This window comes from Amblyomma americanum, chromosome 9 (assembly GCF_052857255.1).
Source record: "Amblyomma americanum isolate KBUSLIRL-KWMA chromosome 9, ASM5285725v1, whole genome shotgun sequence".
Taxonomy (NCBI): domain Eukaryota; kingdom Metazoa; phylum Arthropoda; class Arachnida; order Ixodida; family Ixodidae; genus Amblyomma; species Amblyomma americanum.
In genome coordinates, this window is record NC_135505.1 from 123,721,805 (window position 1) to 123,737,561 (window position 15,757).

The window sequence follows — 15,757 nt, forward strand, 5'->3', positions numbered from 1 at the left end:
TCCCTTCCCGCCGAGATGTAAGATAGCTCCTGCACAATTTCCTTCCCCCAACAACCAATTTTCAACGTATGGGACAAGCGATAACTGCCCGCGACAACGTCGGCGACAAAAGCAAGTTGATGGCGATGATAATCCGGCTGCCACCTCGAAGTGTCAGATATCACAGGGATCTCTACTGGCAACAATTAGGTACCGAAAGTATGTCAAGCCAATTTAACTGCAGCGTAAATCCACCTCAATCTAAGATGGCGCCTTTTTTGCCGACAAAAAGCCGATAAGATAGCCGGTTTTGGCCTGCAGGCGACTGAAATTAGTCCAAAAAATCGAACTTTCGGACTTTTGAAGTCCGAAATATCCGTCCCGAATATGTATGCGCTTCTATGGGGTGACTAACAGTGCCTCAACGAGGTTTGAAATATTGGAGTCCGAATTACCCGTTGGCTACTGTATTTGGGATTCATAGCCGGGCATGCAAAAAAAAGCCAATGGCCTGGAAGTTTTACTCTAAACTAAAAGGTGAACTCCCCTTAGTTTTCCTGATGCCGATTTTCGAATCGGGTCTTCGATTTTCGAATCGGGTCTTCGCAAATGAAACATAGCAGAAAAGCACCATTGTGCGAATAAGGCCCCAATCAGGAAATGTTCAAGTAGGGATACCTTAATAGAAACTGAAGGCCAAGTATAATTGCAATGAACCATGTTCTTGGAACATACATTCATGCTTAGAACTACCTATCAAATTTTCTTTTTTGTTCCACCCAGGCCGCCTGCTTTTTACTGTCGAATTGCACACAAACATTGTAATACGCCTTTTTCATAAGCTGTGGCGCCCTCTCGGGGATGGGTGATAACTCGTTAAAAACAAACGCCACTGGGAGACATAGGCGTGATCCAGTTCTACTAGGCGCCGACTCCGCCTGCGAAGTCGCAAGTGTGTGCTTGACAGCTGCCGCCATCTGTCGCATGTGCCTCTCGCTAAAATGAACCGCGCATGTGCAGCAGAAAGTGGCGGTTTGTTTTTAACCAGTGGGCCTGGAGGAGGAGAGGCGCGCATGCGCTGAGCAGATGCTTGAAAAAGGTGGATTACAGTCTGCTTTCATTTCGTTTGGTCATGCATCCCGCATCGCTACTTGTCTGGATCGTCCAGCAGAGATGAAAAAGTGTCATTTTTCGCAAGATCGACCTTAAGGAAAGTGACCTCGGCTGGCCAAACAGCGCTGTGTTGTGCCCGTTGCTGGCAGATGGCGGCACCAATTCATGTGGCAAGCTGAGGCCACTTTTCCATGCGTCAGTCTTGCAGGGAACGATGGTCTTTCATCTCTGCTGCCGATCCAGGCAAGTACCATTTTCCATGTGAATTGCTGCGCAGAAAGGAAAGAAACCACAGTTATTCGACCTTTCTACAACAGCTGACCGAGAACAAATCATCGCCGTTGGACTCAAGAAAAATTCGACATGTGGAAGCAAAAATAGTTTATTTTATAGGCATGCTGTTGTCTTTTGCTAACACTCCACCGTATAATTTCTGGATGTGCATGCATGTTCAAGAATATGTGTAGATTTGATGAGAGGCTTAGGTTTACCATTGTTGCACCAACGGGAAGCTCTGATGTAAATTGTGGTTTGATATATTTGTTTAGTGACAGATTGAAAACATATGAACACAGCCTTATGAAAACTTGTGCTCGTCTTACAGGGTGTGCCACATTTAATGATCAGCGCATTTTATGCATCATTTACTAATATAACAGGCCACTCGCAATGTACTAACTGCATTTTGGAGCACAAGTTTTAGCTTTACACTAGCTGCTGAATGTTGATTTCACTTTGATTCAAAATGCTATGATAGACTATAGATGCGTTATTAAGAAGTGTATAAGGTCATCACTGCAGTACAAGTTACACAAGAATGCGATCTATAATGTCATATCAGAGATCATGTAATTGCACATTGCTGCCATTAGCAATAAATCTGTGCCTACGATGGGACAAGTTTTCTTTCTGTTCTAGCATCATACTGTAGTAAACAATTTGTGATGACTGAAATCTATGCATTAGTGCTATTAGTCTGCATGTTACTTGTGTCCAAGATACAATGACTGACTAAGGGGCAAATCTAAGGTAATTTTTCAAGCTATCAACATCTGCAGTACATTTGCTACATAAAATGTTTAGTGCTCTATCGCAATTATAGATATCTTTATCACAAATGGCTGCCACGAAAAACTTTTTTCAAAGCTTTCTTCTGCATTGCTATCTGTAGTTTGTATTTTGTGCACATAGAGCCGGAATCCTGGGTTAGTGCAAATGCACAGCCACCAGATCATAGCAGCTAGGAATATACTGCATTCTGCCCTTGAATATCTGCAGATAGCTGAACATTTCTCAACCCTGATTGAATGCAACAAACAACTCAAAGCATGCAGTAGCAAGTTTTTGTACTAAACACTCAACCAAATTTCACAATGCTCTTAAAATGGCAGTTCTGTGTGCATAGCTTGGTTTGCCAGAAGATAGCCTTGTTATAAACAAGTAAAAATGTTTTCTTTTGCATCTGATGAGATTGCATTTGTCTTCTCCAGAAGAAATACCACATCTTTAAGGTGTGTACTGGTGCTTGATATCATGGAATGTGTGTTATAGTAAATAAAACGCCTTCTAAATTTAACCAATACTACTACTGCCAGTTTCACTTGAGGCATCAAGTCTTATGGAAGCGAAAGCTTCTGGGCACATATGGAGGTACGCTTGGCCAGATGTTTTACTCCTGAAAGCATGACTCAGAGATAGTTATAGGAAACTAAACATATCTGGCATGATCACTGAGTTTCCAAATAGGTTAATGTGATGTCTCTCAAGCAGAATGAAACACATTGCTACACTGAAAGTTTAAAACAAAAGTTTCACTAAAACAATTTGCTGCCTCCAATGCCGAAATTCATAAATCTGTAGTGAAATTCTCACTATCATTTTAAATAACGCTGCAGACTGATGAAAACCGCATTTAAACATAACCGGACGAATATTCATGGATGAAAACAAGTGTGTGGGGAGTGGCATGCCTGCTTGAAAGCGAGAGTGCCGTTGTGCATTTCTTTTCATAATTCATGTTCATAGACGCAATAAGATGCAAAGTCATAGCTTCAAGCACAGCTTATTGACCACATTCGCATTTCTCCTCAGAAAGAAGTGCCTGCTGCTGTTGCCATTCCTGTTTCCAATTCAGTTGATCTCTATCTCATTACGCAGTTTGTGATATCTATGCTGCACAGTTAGTGAAATCCAGAACGAAAAAATAGCAGACCTCTCTTCCGATATTTTTGCTATGAGAACTGTAGGTTTGTGAAGCCCACACTGAGCAATATATAAATCTCTCAATTCTGCATGCGCATAGCTGCTGTGCTGTTGTCTCTCTCTTTTTCTACTTGCAGCCCGAAGCTATTAGCCCGCCGCTCTGTAACTCTGCAGAACACGGTATCTATTACGAGAATTCCTCTGGACTGTCAACCCCCAGCCACCTGCAAACCCTTATTAGACCCTGCATTTGAAATACCTAGTGTGGCATTGCTAATTGATACTGGTGTAAATGCTTCTGCAGAAGCTGCCCATTGCAATTCACTTACATCTTTTATAGAGACAATGTACAAATACTTGTTTCAAGATATTACTTGTCTGATAATGGTACAATTTTCTTTGTGAATTGTAAACCTACATATGGCGGTTTTTTCAGCTAGCTTTCATCAAGAGAACATTTTTCATTGAGAAGGGTCGAGTTGTAACATCATCTGTTGCTAGGAAAATCAGACTATTACATGAGGTAGACAGCGATAATAGCAGAGGTGTTGCCTACCTTATGGCAGATGGTGCGCTCTTGTATGTGGTTTACCAAATCCTCTTCTAACATTACATTTACTGCCTGGAAAAAACACTCAAAACATGTCACCTAGTGTGTCATTAAGGCGCTGGACACATTATATCTTATTCAACTCCTGTAGCTGTAACTCCGAGAGGAGTCAATAAGTGGCGACGCTTACACAAACCGCCTACTTACCTCACTTCACGTTACTAAATTCAACAATTTTTATTGGTCTCCTCACTCTTTTGGTGCACGGAAAGACACAGAAAATCAAATTATAGCATATCGTACATATGGATTGCACAGCCTGGTGCGTGCTGCGCATGCGCATTGCAGGTATGCATCCACGACTGGTCATTGCCCAATAGCGCCAAATGTCCGGCATGTCCAGTATACATGCACACTAGTAAGTCATCTCTGCCATGATGAAATTCTCTACAGCTGCGAGGCCTCTACTAAGTGTCCCACGCAAATGAAACCAACTCAGTGTTGCCGAGGGTCGTGTGGGCTAGTAAGCAGTATTTTTATATTTCTTTAAAGTTAGCTGCACACAAAATGAACAAGGAAGACGAAAGCCTCAGGGGCTTACCAACGTTTCGACAAGGGGACTTGTCTTTGCCCGGGCAGAGCATTCATCATTGGCGGGGTTGAAATGGGGCCTCAGAGGAGGAAGGCCTGATGAGAGAGAGGAGGGCCTTCCCACAGTGAAGGCCCTATTTAAACCCTGCCAATGATGAACACTGCCCCGGCAAAGACAAGTCCCTTTGTCGAAACGTTGGTAAGCCCCCTGAAGCTTTCCCCTCCCTTATTCACTTTTTATATATCAAGAAAGTATCTGCCTGCCCTCTCTCTATCTTCTACCACGGACTGAACTTAGCTAGTTGGTCTTAACTAATTAACTAACTTTCTCAATGCTCTCATTGGGAAAAAAGGTCTCAGTTCGAAAGCTGTAGGTCACCCTGAAAAAAGCTGGCTGAAATGTTTGTGACAAGGTACCGTTTAGGTGGCTTTCATTATAGTCTTTAAAAGAAAGCACGCGCAACTTAAAATATACCTCCCGATGGTGGTGCTACTCGCGCGCCCCAGACACATTCTCAGGGGAGAAAAATCCGCTTCCCATACCCCGCTTCCACTATAAATATGAAACCCGACTGGAGAAAGCTTTCTAGAATTAAGTGCATTTTTCTCTGGCAGCACGTCTTGGGGTGCTCAACTAGCATCACTGTGAAGTGATAAATCTTGAATTTCGCACAGTTCTTTCAGGGCCTCTAAATAAATCTGCCTAAACAGTACCTTTATGCAAACATTACAACCAGCTGTTTATTAGGATGATCTACAACTTTCTTGCCCACACATTTTTTCCCGCATCCAATGTTTAAAAAGGTAGCTGGTTAACCTCAACCACAGAGGAAGACTATAAGGAGTGCAAACTCCGCCGTCTGCGGCGACCAGAAAAGGTCACAAGCCCGCGGTGCCACTATCCTGCTGGCGGCGTCTGGCGGCCTGGAAAGAAACTACTGAAATACAACGTCACGGCGTGTCCGCTGAAGCAAACACCTGTTTCATCTGCTTGTCGTCTGCCTTGAGCGCGCGCCACGTGCCCGGGCGCTGCATTTTTTTTTTCCTGCTGCTTCTACGAGGCGCCGCCACTGCATGCGCCCCCGTCGGCGCATACAATTGTGACTATCTGGTCGCCAGCGCTCGCTTGCGCAGACGGGAGTTTCACCTCCTGTATAGTCTTGCTCCGTGGCCTCAACTAATTAACTAACTTCACAAACGAATAAAATGCTGCAGGCTAATCCACGTGACTCTCGACAGCACTGAGGTGCTTTCACTCATCTAGGACACTTAATCATTTTTAAAAACTTGGGTACATTTAGCCGGGACCCGCAGTATATGCGACAGAAAAATCTTTCCACTTTACCTTTCACGTTTGCCTCCAAGCTTTGCCGTGCTTTTGTACAAAATTTATTGCTGAATGCTACCTCTGTGTGAAATGTTAGTGCAGGATAACTTGTGGTTTAACAGGAAAATAATTTATACTTGTACTTAATAGCGATGCCACAATGGGTAATGCTTGGTTCCAGCTCGCTGCTTATGAGACCTGCAACCCAAAAATGTTACGATCATATAGCATGACGCACCTTGCATGCTCAGTATGGACGTTATATGTACATGCAGAAGCGGTGAATCAAAAACACTTTCGGCGAACCTGTGTACGCAGAACCAAGATGACTGTCATGCTGACTTCAGTTTTTTTTTTTTTTGTGTGAAGGGGGGGACTATTTTTGCGCACCGACTTCGCCAGCTTGGCGCGAGCAAAGCAACTTGCACGCTTTTTGAAACGCTGAATTAACCCAATATATTACAGGCTTAAACGAAAAAAATTCATGAACAAGTCGTAGTTAATAAACCTGTGCTCTTGCAGTTATTTGAGCTTTCCTGGAAAACCCATTAGCTGTTATGTTATTGGAATTCTTATTAAGATGGCTTTCCGGAATTCAGGTACCTAAGCATGGGGAGCTATTCTACGCATTCATTACTATATGGAGAGAATTAGCAGTTATGGCTAAGTTTTAAATGTCAACAAGGATCGAGTGAGAACATAAACAGCACATGACTTTTTATGCAGCTTTTACATGCATGCACCCATATATATTTACACAGGTAGACTGTGTTACATACAAGTCTACCTGGGACCTTTGAATGTTGCGTAGAAAGCCGTAATTCTGTTCTGCATGTTGGAGTGAATGTATGCGTGGAATGAATACCAGCACCTTACGTTTGTGCCTTTTTATGCATGTATATTGTAATGTTCAAGCCAGTGGTATGCCGCTGCACGCTGGTATATCAGTGGCATGCATCAACATTTCGGTGTCACTTTTCTCTGTGATTTCCGCATAAATTTTGTTACCATCTCATTCCGCTGCAGCCATTTATGTCCTATGTCTTTTTTCTACTCCTTTTTAGCTATATAGTCATGACTTTTTCATCTTTAGTAAGTCAGGCAAAAGAATGTTTTCTCTGGTATATGGGGAGCGCAAAAACGGCACAAGGGACAAAGAAAGACGGACAACACAGGCGCTGTGTTGTCCGTCTTTCTTTGTTCTTTGTGCCGTTTTTGCGCTCCCCATATACCATGGATCATCGTTACCGACTCGCCCAAGTTTCCACCCTTGTGAATGTTTTCTCTTGGATTCAAAAGCGGTAGCACAGACGTGAGAGTGACTGCTGCTGGCGCCTAACGGCAGATGAGTTTATTTTTTAAATTAAAATATTAGATCTTTAAAGTGTGCCTAATTATCGCATAAAAAATGAAGTCGCGTACTCTATTTTGTCCTTTGACAAAAGTTAAGCTGCGGTGCCTCTTAATTTTATATGCTCTAATGAAAGTTTAAAATTTTTCTTTGGTCCACCTTTGTTGTGCACGGTGCCTTGTTTCGCCATTTCCGTATGGTAGCTAAATGCTAAGTTTATGTCCCGGCTTTCCCCTTTCTAAATGTCAGAGCTCCTCCCCAAATTTTCCCCCCAAAACACGATATCAATGTTTTCTTTTCTCTCACTTTTCCTGCTCCTGCAGATGATGAAGGGATAGCCGAATCTGGAATATGACCTTCAAGCACCACTAGGATGTCCATCGAATGCAAGATGTTCCTGTGACCTACACAAGCCAAGATGTCTCCTATACTTCGCTCACTACCTGACCTACGCCCTTGGCTGCGTCTTGGGTGCAGCCGACTCGGGAGCAATAACTACCACTCCCTTCTTTCCATTCCTCATGACGTGTTCGTACGTATCCAAGCCAAGAAGAAAGCCAAGCAGTACCGTGTGTGGTGCAAGAAACTGCGCGCAAAGAACCCTTGGCTCCCACAGTGCTGCCATCTGGAGGGGGCGTTAACGAACAAAGACACTTTGTGACCTTCAGTGAGGATTTTTTGTGAGCGTGTGCCAGCATGTGTGTGTAAATACAAATATAATTTATCGCTAAACTTTGCCTTCGACGTGCCAGAAACTTTGTGTGCATAACAGTATTGTGTGTGGGACCCTCTGCAAAAGTTGAAGGTAGCGACCGGGCAAAGAAGAAACACATACGTGTGTCAAGGTACTCAGCTTTTTCTAATGCTTTCTTTTCTGCATACTTTCATAGTTTGCAAACTGTTGTACGTCAGTCAAGATGCGACAAGGAACTTCAACAAGGAGGATCAGGTGGTACAGTTTTCATACGTAAGCCATTAAGGCAACTATAACCTCAAGAATCTCTCGAACCTTTGTTTCAAGTGGCAACATTCGCGCATTGTTACGTTTTCTTCTCACTGATTTTCAGCTCTTAGGGGCTATTCTTTAAATGTGAACCACTGTTCTATCACTTCTTTCTCGCAACGATTTGTTCAGTATTTGGAAGTTAATGCGTCAGGCCACGATCTTGGTTTCCCTGTTGCTGTATTGAATGTGTCAGGGCTTTGTTTTGTTCATGTATTGCCAGTTTTTGGCCTGTTTGAAGCTATTTCATACAGAGTACAAGCTTGCATACATGAACGTTAAGTGGTGTATTGATTCCAGTGACACTTAGAGGCAGATGAAAATGCAGGGGCCGTAATTCGTCATTAGTCTGGGCACGTGTAAAAGGCCAACATCTTCGATGAACTGCAGGTGTCTTGACTGGTTTATATACACCGAAATACTACCAGTTTGGTTAAAAAAAGTAACGCTGGCAGTGTAATAACGATCGTTTCCTTGATGAAGCGGCACTACTGGACATGTGCCGGAGTCTTCCTGCAGGCGTGAAACTTTATATGAGTAGACAAGGGTATCTGCCCAACTTGTCTTAGATTGATTTGTATACATTGTTCGAGATCTTGTTTCAAGAATATGTTGACAAATGCTGTGCCAAGCACTCATTTTAGATTGCCTGATGGGGAAACTGCTTCAATTTCTTTCCGTTCACCTTCACACTATGCCACCTTCATTTTCCACTCGTCTTTGCATGCCGTTTTCAACTCGGAGTTCAACTGCCAAAATAAAACTCGTGCAGCTACAGTTTATTTTGTATGGTTAACAGCTGGTTCTGATTAACATCTGCACACAAGGGCAGTGGGTTAATTGCCCAGTGTTTCGTAACTGGGTAAGAATAATGTAAGGAGGCACACTTATGTTGTGAACCAAGGATTATGCACATGCATTCAAGACCTAACTGAGTAAGCAGTCGACATGCTGCCGATTACGATCTGACAACCATGTGTTTTATAGTAAAAGAAATGGCAACATCGGTGCCGATAGTAGTTAATGCGAAGGCGCAGAAACTTCTGAGTGTAAGACAACCTTCCTGCCATTAACTCAGGGGGCTGCTGGTAGTTGCGTACTTCATCATTTGTACTGCCACTTTATAATCTTAACTTCATTCAGGTCAAGCAATTGTGTTCCACTGTCACGCACTCATAACAAATCTGTCCTTGTGAACGTACTTTGTGCAAACAATACCCTTACTGTCCTTAACGCTGCCGCTCCCACAGATCTTGCATACTAACATATCGAGCCTCCTTAATGAGCTTATTCAACTTTCACTGCAGTCATGTGTGTCATTTAGGATGTAGTCTAGCATTGTGTCATTCTTTATATGTTCTATACTCTAAATACAAGCTAGCCTATATAGGAATAAAAAAGGAGCAAGCTGTCGTCTAGCGCACACCCTTTTAAGGGCAGGGTGTGACTCCCTAGCCGTGGTGTAGGTTTTCCTCACAGAAAATACAGAATTCTTGCAGTTGGCAGCGGAAACAGTCCCTCTTCAAAACATTCGAAGTTCCAACACCTATGAAGATGTTAACCGACGTTTCAGTTAACGCTATTTGCTAACTTCAAAACACGCTGTGCCAAGTTTAAGAGCCTCCTCCCATTACTAACTCCATCAAGTTAGTATGCTTAGCAGTAGGAATGTGCCTTAGTTGCCAGAGTAAACGTTTCGTATATTTAGTGATAAAAATCTGCTCCAGATCTTAAGGAGCCTCCCTCCCTCTAAAACGGAGTACGTTAGATAAGAGTAGATAAGAGATTACTCCCTTTTTACTCCCATATAGGCTTATCCGTGTTTATAGTGTACAGCCGCCTGTAACAGCAGCATCGTCGTTTGAAAGTAGCGACGTACGTGCCAAGCAGAGCAGATACTTGGTTTACCTGAGTAGTTCATCTCTGTAGCCAAAAAGACATGGATGATGGTCGTAACTGTAAACGTCGCAACCTATGTACCGAATCTAAAGCCTCTTGAAAGTAGCGTACGGTGGGGTCGGCGCAAACGGGCTCGATATCGCAATTGTATAGTCTTCTTGCCAAAGACTAAAAAGAAAACTTTGACAGTATATGCACTTTAACAGTCTTGTTGGAAAAAAAAAAGGTCTTGTTTCTGAACTAAACCGATATCAAAATTTACTTATAAGCATTTATACTTAACGCAAAATACTTCCTTCACCACTTTGCTAGCCGCGATCGGAGTGTCTCTGTCCTCATAGCGTGATGCTGGAGACGTTAGTATTTCCGCTTATTGCTTGCACTTTTGAAACACTCGGAAATATTTTTATCGGAAAACCGAGAATTTGACTGTTATGCATGTTGTGCGAAGGATCAGCTGGTACTGTCTGTGGAAAAATTATGCGGGTCACATTGCATGCGAGTAGTGGAGGCTCCGTGATATGCATGCGGAGGCATGGCCTGTGGCATTCCTGATGTTCTGAAGCTCAAAGAAAGAGGGAGGGGGGAGGTACTCTCGCCGATGTCACTAGTAGCATGCGAACTTCACGTAAAATATGAGTCACGTGCACGTTGTTGGCGCATATGTATATATAGTTAAGTGGCCTGATCCGTCTTATCATCTATAAACTGACAGGCCATGCTTGGACGCAGTCGCTCTCTTATCATGAATGTGCCTTTTCTGTTGGGCCTACGAGAGTCACAGCATTCCTTTCTGAAATGTACAAAAAGACCATGTTCTGGGCATGTTTCGCCTTTCACAACTTCTGTCGCTTTTATTGCGGAGATTTCTTTTGTTCAGCACTTCACTTGTTTTCCACCTTTACTTCTGACGTACAGAGCATTCGTTTCTTAAATTTTTCATCTGGTGTGTGGCGCATAAAAATGCAGCAAATGAAAACTGCTTGGACAGTTGTTTGCGGGAGTACTACTGCTGTCACGCCTTCATTTCCTGTGTCCACTTGTACATAGTTTGGGCTGACCTGCATTACGAAAGTGGCCACAGTGTCTCGCGGTGCACTTTACTCCAGGCGTCGGGCAGTATTCTGCAGATTGTCGTGCGTGTTTTAACAGCAACAGGGGGGACGTAGAACAAATTTAGTGTGACAGTAATATGGACAACTTTGTTCAAGCTGGCACATCGTCTTCCAGATTGAAGCCTGATATTGACTGTATAAATATCATATAAGCTTATTTGTAAGGTTATTAAGCATGCTGATAGTGAGTAAACTTAGGTGTAGAAGCAGTCTATTAAAGCACAATGTTGATTAAAAACGCACATTTCGCTTTGCGAAGAGTTCGCGTCTTTAACGAGGCTATGTATACATCATGACTACTATAGTATATAACAGTATATAAACCTCTGTGTGAACGTTTAGGGAGGCTACAATTTATGTGTCTAATTATAAGCGATTTGTCTTTTTGGCGCCTATTTCTCAAAGCATCTAGAGTACGGTAGGCCTAAAGACAGGGGGCCTGTTTTCAATTGTACCCGTGCACCTTAACGAACCTGTTGCATTGTGACATATAACACTGTCCATGTGCAGAATATGAAAGGAGCAACTTGATTTAGAGATTGGCGGTAATAAATGTGCATACAAATAGTGCCGAGTCCGTCAAGAAGCTTGGGCAGACCAACATCCTCGAACGATATTTTCTTTCATTACGCATGGTATTGTGAGTACTGCGCAATCAATATAGCATGTTTCAGACACTTTTAAATGCAGTGATGTGTAAAGAGTTGTGGCTTGAAATTGTTTACTCAGCGGAAAGTACTCAATAATGAGCATCAGGTAGTCTTGATGCTAAGTTTTTTTTTTTTGTTAAGAATATCAATACGATTTCCGGATTCAGGTAACAAGTGTTGTCAAATTCTGAATGTGAATTGTTTACACTGATGGGTTGAGCAACATGAGTACATCTGCCCGGCTGTTTCTTTCATTGTTGCAGTTGAAAAGCTTCCTGTCGCCAGCAATGACGGCACTCGTAACTCTTGGAAATTTAGCGGGTACCTATATGCAATTAATATCTGCATGCTTAGTCATTTCTTTCAAAAATAATGAATACGTAGCGAGTTTTGCCCTGAAACTAATCCCATATGGCACACAATACTACATTAAAGCAGGTTTCCTGCTGAATGCGAACTGGAGTCGTCGAAGACACAAATTGTACCAATATTGGGTGTCATTCACAATCATTAATAGCTGCATTTCTTTCGAAGATTTAGCACGTGAATAGAGCCTACAGGCGGCTAGTCTTGCCATCGGTAAAATGCTTTAAAATGACTGACATCGACAGCCAAAATAATATTTCTTACATACATTGAATTGCCATGAGCAGCTCTTCCCTCTTTCGTTTGCTGTGTTTCAAAATCTTCACTGTTATACGTGCACAGTGCACTTGGAGTGCAGACCCACTCATTTGTACAAACTTTACGAAGACACTGTGACGTAAGATGATGCATTGTACATCAGATGTATTAACATATGTTGGCTATATTTTGTTATGTTTTAAACTTCGTTGTTCGCTTTGGTGTGTCGTCATCGTTCCTTGTGCGGAAAGCAACTAGCCTATCCCAAGATCTGTTGGCACAATGACAAACTCTCCTAGCATTGCATTTGAATAAGCTGTTTTCTTTTAACACTGAGTATTTTGACTAGCGAATGCGTATAGCAAGCCAGTCTGAGCGATGTTGAATGAAGAACAATAAAAGCAGAAGCATCTATTGATGATTGAAATGCTGTACTTCTTACTTTGCAGAATGTAAACCTCACAGTCCCAGCAGCTCAGAAACTCTAAGACATTTTCTCTGCAGAGACTGTTTAGTGTTAACATCAGAGCAGTGCGGCCCTCGTGAAAGCTGCCTTGCTGAGGCGCCGCGTTGGTTTAGTGGCTATGGCGTCAGGGTACTGAGCCCAAGGTCGCGGGTTAGAATCCCTACTGCGGCAGCTGCATTTCGATAGAGGTAAAAATGCCGCTGTGTTGTGCAATGTCAATGCTCTGTAAGGAACCTCAGGTGGGACGAAATTAATCTGAACTCCTTCAATACGGCATCCATCATAGCCCGTGCACAGCTTTGACATGTTAAACGCCACAGGGTGACCATCTTAATCACGCACAGGTTTGAATAAAAAAAATTCCTGTTTTCTGCGCGAACCTTGCACATTGCTGCAAATCGAAAAATATAATGCACTACCCAGGTAGCACCGAGCTTTGCAATAATGTCATAGCAATGTTATATAAGTTTCACTAACGTTATGTACTTTACTGGGATGCCACAGTAATGTTAATAATTAGCATATGCCGTTATATCTTATATCGAAAACTTTGGCTTAGCAATGAAATAAATATTATTGTAATGATCATTTTTAAATGTACGTGTAGGGGAGCAGTCCCTTCTAGTTTCGTGGTCCGTACCGCCAGCATATGTGAGCGCCTAGAAAGGCTAGCGTCAAGTCAAGAAATCACATAACTTTGTTTTCTGGGAGTTAACTCGTTATTTCTAGTCCTAGTTCTTCTAGTCCTTAGCAAAAGCAGCAATGAGAGCTGCACTGACGAGATCCTGTCATCATGTAGTTCAAGGCAGTTTTGACGCCCAGAACAGTCGGCTGAAAGCAGCATGTTACCCGACGAGACTGCTATTAAGTGTCGCAGAAGGGATTCTGCCAGCACTTAGAGGCAGAACATATGTCACAACCACATCAGAAGAAAGGAAGCCGTACGCGGTCATTCCTTACATTAATGGCATTTCCCACAGTCTCAAAAAGGTAGGCGCAAGAGCTGGTGTAAAGGTGCTCATGTCAGCACCCAAGTTAAAAAGCCTGTGCGCAAAGTCAACAGCGAGCCAAGAAAAATCAATGCAAGAAAAAGCACCGGAAAAAACATGTGAAATGTGTGAAAAGCGGGGTTTAGGAAATACCTCTGTCATGCGGACGCACCTACATTGGTCAAACAGGGTGCTGTTTGTATGAACGGCTTCGAGAGCACAAAAGATCCCTAAAGGGCACCATCAGCAGTGAATTAGCAAAACATTGTAGAGAACATGAATGTGGCCTGCAGCTTAGCAACACAATGTTCATCACGTCATATTTTGATAAACGGACCAGGGAGATTGAAGAAGCCTTCAACATCCGACAAAAGAGCGACGTATGCGTCAGCATACTTTCGACAGCGTTTCGCGACAGCGAAATTGATTATCTGCGTGCGTTTCCCTAATATTTTACCACGTACGTGTACATCTTATGCGTTTGTCATGCTTCTGTCCTTTCCTTATTGCACGAGCGAGATGTATATATTCGACGAACGTGCATTATAAATCTGGTTGTTAGTCAGCGTCGATTCCCACCTCTCTTCTTAGTTTCGTGCTGCGCTGCTCCCGCCACAAGAACATGAAATGTGCTAGAATTTTACACACAAAGGAAATATGAATTCAAAAAGTCGCCCGATCCCACCCATATAACAGAAAATAGCAGCGCAATAGAGATGTCATTTCAGTTTATTAGATGTGCTCTTTGCATTGAAATTAATACAAACAGGAGACGCATAGGTATGCACCATTTAACACACAATGTACGGAGCACTACGGTACCAACATATAATAATGGCCAAACTTTTCTCTAGCTCTGAGAAATCTGAAAAAATGAAGCAATAAAAACATAATACAGCCTGAAAGTTGATGCACCTTAAGCAAACATTCTAAAGGGTACAAATGCATATATATGTACACGCAAAAGCATGTAAAGAGCAACCTGGGTGCCAAAATAAAAGACGAGATGGGCGTACGATACAGATACGCGGTTTCAGGTCACGGATTTTTCTTTGCATTGAAATTAATACAAACAGGAGACGCATAGGTATGCACCATTTAACACACAATGTACGGAGCACTACGGTACCAACATATAATAATGGCCAAATTTTTCTCTAGCTCTGAGAAATCTGAAAAAATGAAGCAATAAAAACATAATACAGCCTGAAAGTTGATGCACCTTAAGCAAACATTCTAAAGGGTACAAAAGCATATATATGTACACGCAAAAGCATGTAAAGAGCAACCTGGGTGCCAAAAGAAAAGACGAGATGGGCGTACGATACAGATACGCGGTTTCAGGTCACGGATTTTCTGCACGGTGAAACCTCCCTCTCGCTTTGCCTCTCGCATGAGCCTCAGAGTAAGCTTGAGCGTGTTATCAAAACAGGAAAAAAAAAGAATTCTAGGCGAAAATAAAAAACGAGCATAAACCAACATACCTTGATGACGTACGTTGCCAACGGAAACCCGGGGATGAAATAAAATGCTGCAACTATATATATAAATTCAACGCAGCCTTCTGTCCTGCGCCTTCTCACGGCACAGCGAATGCTCAAACATACGCGCTACATCCTCGTTACACCCTCGTTTTATTTTCTTGTGACTAAGTGTGGAGATAAGACTGCTTGGAGCCGGATGGAAAGGGGGGACGCCTTGAGGTAGGAGCCCTGGCGCGCTGCACCCATGGTACAGCAGACCGCGCATGGGGCACAATATGACGTGGGAGGCGACATCAAGGTGATCAAGGCATAAGTATTCCGGTGGGGGTGGGTTGGGAGTCAGCGACGCGAACACAACACAAACTATACCGCTGCGACAGGACGGCAATGTAGGCAGAGCATGCAGGTTAATCC

The 15,757-nt window shown here is 42.9% G+C and overlaps 1 protein-coding gene across 4 annotated transcripts in view; it reads left to right on the plus strand.

The window, feature by feature from the left end:
- Ptp10D (Protein tyrosine phosphatase 10D) overlaps window positions 1-12,818 on the plus strand; it is a 121,566-nt gene extending 108,748 nt beyond the window's left edge. For 2 of the 4 annotated variants that reach the window (XM_077637125.1, XM_077637123.1), the window contains 2 exons: window positions 3,432-3,474; window positions 7,437-12,818. In XM_077637125.1, coding sequence (XP_077493251.1) covers window positions 3,432-3,445 — 14 coding nt within the window. In that variant the 3' untranslated portion in view covers window positions 3,446-3,474; window positions 7,437-12,818. The remainder of the gene's footprint in view (window positions 1-3,431; window positions 3,475-7,436) is intronic. The other 2 variants (XM_077637124.1, XM_077637122.1) reach the window with 1 other exon arrangement.
- The last annotated feature ends 2,939 nt before the right edge of the window (window positions 12,819-15,757 follow it).